We start from the raw sequence: 5,575 nt of genomic DNA, 5'->3' as shown, positions 1-5,575 counted from the left end.
GACAATTAGATGCAGAAAACACTCTTATTAATCAAATGTAGATATGTCAAAAGCACTAAAAGATAGAGACTAAGAGAAATGGTTTCTCAAAGCTTTAAGTCTGCGATTGGGAAACTATATGAAAGTGATTTTTTTCTTCCCGAAGCCCTTTAATGCTCTTTCTGGTAGATGATATCAGCTAATCTAACACTAATCCCTCCACCTTCGTAACAAAAGTGCATTGTGCTTGAAAAAAATCCTGCCGCCCGCGACTTATCGAGACAATAAAGCAGTGCCATGATCCAAAGGGGAGGTGGTCTCGGAGACAGTAAGCAAAGAATGAAAAGGATAAGGAAAACAAAGATTGATGAAAGGTTAGAGGAGGTTTATGAGATTTGGGAGCCACATTTGTTGGTAGAGAGAATATGATTTGCTTTATCAGTGGCAAACAAGATGTTATTTATGAAATAAGGTGTTGTTTTGCTTTGCTTTGGGGGCAAGGTGAATCATACAGATGAGAACTTCTAGCATTGGTCTCGTCTTTGTTTTTCCTTCTCTTCCTTGCTAAATTGCTTTTATTTTCTTTCGTGTCTGTGTTTTTGTTTTGGCATCTCTCCATTTATTACAATAATGTTCAAGGTTAATGCTAAAACCTGCTTTTAATTTTAAAAGCAAAGACGTGTTTCCAGTCATGTAAAATGGGTTCATAGTTGGGTTTTTATCTTTTTAATGCACCTCTACAAGGTTTTGTGTGTGAATGTGATTGAGTGTGTTCGCTGGAGCTGTGTCTCTTGCATTATTATCATAAAAGTAAAGTAAAGTACATTTGGGAAATAGGTTGAGCTTTATCTAAAATGTGTACACCCATAGCATAAACTTTGAATAATCTCTCAAGTGAAGTCTGCAACCAAAGCAGAATCTCTGGAAATCGGCAGAAGTTTGGCAGGTATTTGGAAAGAGTCTCCTAGTGAAAGTTATTATTGTCACGGCACACTCCTGAGCTTGAGAATCCAATCCATTTTATTTCTATAGCACATTTAAAAACAACAGAGTTGAACAAAGTGCTGTACATCAACAACTGTATAAAAACATAGCATAAATACATAAAAACAGACAGGACATGAAACAAATGCAAAACACAAGACAATGAAACCAGATAAAAAGCCACAGACTGAAAAACTCTCCTACATGACGTAAAAACAATACAAAACACTAGTAAGATAAATGAGAATGAGCTCAGGATGGCTGGTTTGGCAGTTTATTTCCAAAAAAGGCAAACTTTAATGCTGCAGAATACAATAATATTATAGTCAATTAGAGCACTTTCAACTTTTTGGCATAGCTTTGGGTTGGACATTTCCTGTTTCAACATGGATATGCCCCCATGCAAAAAGCCATCTTTATCTTTTCTAGGTGGAGTAACACCATTAGGTTTCTAATCCACTCTTGCTTCCCCTTCAACAGAGTTAAACGTCTAGCTTCTCAAGAAGCAAAAGCTTGGGAGTTAGCCTGTTGTTTGGTTAAAGACATGTCTTTTCGGAAAACACCCAAAATTGCTGTTGGATTGGAGGGGTTTAAACCGAACTCCAAATACCTCTGTAAATGTCCCAAAAACAGAAATCCAATAAGAGTGTAGTCTAAAAATGTAGAAATCGAGAGCCTACATGTTCAACATCTGAACATTTGAAGAACTTAAGCAGGAAAAATCTTAGAAATCGTTTTTATATAAAAAGTGTAGGTGATGTACAACTTGAAACACCCAATGCCAAGAACAAGTAAGGGAAGTATAGAATCGATCTGAACACATTTATTTTTAGAATCCTTTGCATCCAATTCCCCAAACTCATCCGTATTCATGGATATCAAGCAATATCCATAATAAATTGTGAGCTGAATACTTTCTTCTCATGAGTAAAAATATAACTCAAAATGTGTACTTCGTTATGTAACAAATTCCTGCTCATAACTGAACATTACGTTTTCAGTGCAATTTCTGTATAATTCAGTTATTTTCAGTAGGGGAGACCCGGTACAGTTGAAACACGGGTTGGTTGTAACACCCTCAATATCTCCAATCATAAACAAGCTAGAGTGATGACACTCACTCTGCACATGCGCAGTTAGATGGTAAGATCGCCGAAATAAAAAGGAGCCACGTTTGAATATCTCACGTAAGTTATCAGCAAAAGTGTGTTTCTGAGGTCAAATATTAACTAAAATGATATGATGCGTTTTTTGGATACTGTCTTGAGTTCAAAATGTCTAGGAATCCAAACTAGTATTATTAGAATCACTGTTTTGTAAGCTACAAATATAGCTAGCTAAATATAGGTCAAGCCAGCAATCAGGCAGGTTCACAGGGGGTGAAGCAAGACTGGTGGTTCTGGGACGGTTGTAACGGGACGGTTGTAACATGGCACATTTACAATGATGGCTCATTTGCTTGAATGATCAATTGTTCATTCAAGCATTGATTGGTGTGCATTGTCCCTGTAAAAATAAACAGAATTAAATACTGTACAGTAGGCATAAAGTGTGTGTGTGTGTTTACAGTATGCCAAGTATCAGACAGAGGAAGACCGACAGGGGAGTGCCACTTGCTCTGCTGCAGGTGGCCTCAGGTGAAGTTCAGGAGGGCAAATCATTCAGGGAAGTGGCAAAGTCCCTGGATATATGCCATGTCACCCTGTACCGGTTCCATAAGAAGAGGCTGAGGTTGGAGAGTCAGGGATCACACACACCCCCAAGAGTAGGCTACTGGACTCCAAAGAAGGTGTTCTCAACAGAGCAGGAGATGCTATTGAGAGACTACCTGATGGAGGCAGCTGATCTATATTATGGTCTCAGCTCAAAGGAGGTAGGTCATAATTAAGGTAGAATAGGCTATCCATAGGCTACTGAACAAAAGAAAAGTAAGTGATCAAATATATTGAGGCCTATAGTGAACAGACAAGTGAAATATTTTCCAATGTATATTCATTTTAGGTGCGGAAGTTTGCCTATGAATTGGCAAAGAACTACAACTGCAACTTCCCTCAAACCTGGGCAGAGAAAGAGATGGCCGGAGCTGACTGGCTCACAACGTTCTTGAAGCGGCACCCTACCCTCTCCATACGCAGACCTCAGGCTACCAGTCTCTCACGGGCTACAAGCTTCAACCAAACAAATGTGAAAAAGTTTTTTGACAACCTGTCTGCAGTCCTGACGAAGCATGAGTTTGTCACACAGGACATTTGGAATATGGACGAAACCGGAGTCACAACTGTCCAAAACCCTGGGAAGATTGTTGCCAGAAAAGGGACGAAACAAGTCGGCAGTGTGACATCTGCAGAGCGGGGCACTCTCGTCACACTTGCATGTGCTGTAAATGCATTGGGGAATTCCATCCCCCCAATGATGATATTCCCCCGGAAGAAGTTTCATCCCTTCTTCACCAGCAATGGCCCTCCTGGCTGTATTGGCACAGCAAATGGGTCTGGGTGGATGCAAGAGGAAGACTTTTTGGTCTTCCTCAAGCACTTCCAGAGCCATACCAAGAGCTCACAGGAGTCAAAGGTGCTGCTGATTCTGGAAAATCACTCCTCCCACCTTTCTGTGGAGGGGATTAATTTTTGCAGGAGCCATGGGATCATCCTCCTCTCTTTTCCTCCCCACTGTTCTCACAAACTACAGCCCTTAGATCACACTGTATATGGGCCACTGAAGAGGCACATCAACAGCCGCTGTGACAATTGGATGAAGACTCATCCAGGAACCACAATGACCATTTACGATCTGCCGGGCATTGTGAAGAGTGCCCTTCCTCTGGCTGCAACGCCATCAAATATCCAGGCAGGGTTCGCGTGCACTGGAATTTGGCCTTTTAATAGACATTTTCAATGACATCGACTTTGCTCCATCCCAAGTCACAGACTGCCCACCACCAGAACCTTCTACCAGTGCAGCTCCAACACCAACTGTGGCATCCTCTCCTCCACTCACAGCCTCCTCTCTTACACTCGCAGCCTCCTCTCCTCCATTCGCAGCCTCCTCTCCTCCACTCACAGCCTCCTCTCCTCTACTCGCAGCCTCCTCCCCTGTCAGGCCATGTGTGGAGCCTGGGACATCATCCTCTGCAACGCCTTTCTCACCCTTGTCCATCCGTCCACATCCAAAAGCTGGACCAAGGAAGCAGACCACAAAGGGGAGAAAAATAAGAGAAACCGCTGTCCTCACAGACACTCCGATGAAAGATCAACTCGAGGCTGAGAAAAAAAGATCTAACGCAAAGAAGTCTAAAGCGAAGACAAAAATCAATTTCGGCCAAAAAACCAAACCCAACAAGAAGCAGAAGATGCAGGCCTCATCTGATGAAGATGAGGCCCAATACTGCATTGTGTGCCTGGAGAGCTACTCCAGGTCCAAGGAGATCTGGCTGCAGTGTTGCTCCTGTAAAGCCTGGGCACACAAGGACTGCACAGATGGAAGTGCCTTTTACACCTGCCACAACTGTGAATCTGATTAATTCTGGTGTTCTGTTTTAAGTTCTGTTCAAGTTCTGTTCATTGTTCATTGTTTGTTGGAGGATGTGTGAAATCCCATTTAAAATCTTGTTGCCTTAGAATTTGACAGCTTTCCCTATTTTTTTGTCATATAGTGTGAAAAAGGGTAACCGTTATTAAGATGTTACAACTGTGCCTGCATGGGTTACAACTGTCCCTGTACACAAGGACAGTTGTAACAGTTGAGTTTTAAAAAAAAAATACATTTTCCAACCTGTACTTATTCCATAAAAACATATTAAAGACATTGTTTCAGTAGCTGACATATTGATAATGCATAATATAGCAAAATGACTATCCAATTGTAAATGGTTTTTTACTTATTGGGGAAAAGCCCCAAAAGTGTTGCAACTATCCGACTCCCCTACTATACATTTGCAATGTAAAGAGCTTCCTCAAAGAGTGGAGAAAAATAAAAAAGACAAAGGTGTTTGTGTCAAAGGTCTGCATTGCTGAATGTGGTAATTGGATTCAGGAACATCCTTGTGTGCACCCAACTAAGAAGGATGTGATCCTTCCTCTCGTAATGTATTACTGATATCTAGTCTCCCTCTTTCTCTCCCACAATCCTTCTCTTTCCTAATGTCTCCTATCTGCCAAACAACACAACTCCTGCTTGTGTAAGAGAGACATGTCCATTGTCTCCCTTATTACTCCACTCTGCCAGGCAGCCTCCCCAGGTAAATTGTCAGTCAAAAAATGAATAGGACAGAAAGCCTGTTAAGCCTGTTGTTAATTTCGAAACTGGCAGGAACAACATTTTGTTTTGAAAAAGTGCCCAAGCAACAGAAGCGCTTGTCATTTAGTCTCTCTCTGTCTGTGTGTGTGTGTGTGTGTGTGTGTGTGTGTGTGTGTGTGTGTGTGTGTGTGTGTGTGTGTGTGTGTGTGTGTGTGTGTGTGTGTGTGTGTGTGTGTGTGTGTGTGTTAGGGGTTTCACCAACTAATCGACTAGTCGACTACCTTTACCACTAGTCGGTGCTGTAGGCCCTAGTCAACTAGTCGTGAAAATAATGGAGGTAAACGAGGTGCTGCAAAATGCTACAAAACACGTCCGA

General features: G+C 41.7%; 1 protein-coding gene across 1 annotated transcript; it reads left to right on the top strand.

Moving 5' to 3' along the window:
- Positions 1-1,023: 1,023 nt before the first annotated feature.
- On the top strand, positions 1,024-5,375 carry LOC307020199 (uncharacterized protein). Its single transcript, XM_079651411.1, has 3 exons — positions 1,024-2,150; positions 2,533-2,836; positions 2,965-5,375. The coding sequence occupies exons 2-3, from the start codon at positions 2,534-2,536 to the stop codon at positions 3,859-3,861; spliced, it is 1,200 nt and encodes a 399-aa protein (XP_079507537.1). The 5' UTR covers positions 1,024-2,150; position 2,533; the 3' UTR covers positions 3,862-5,375.
- The last annotated feature ends 200 nt before the right edge of the window (positions 5,376-5,575 follow it).

The sequence above is a fragment of the Notothenia rossii genome (assembly GCF_949606895.1).
Source record: "Notothenia rossii genome assembly, chromosome: 1".
Lineage (NCBI taxonomy): Eukaryota > Metazoa > Chordata > Actinopteri > Perciformes > Nototheniidae > Notothenia > Notothenia rossii.
Note: the sequence above shows the minus strand (reverse complement) of the source record. Positions and strands in the feature narration are given on the sequence as shown.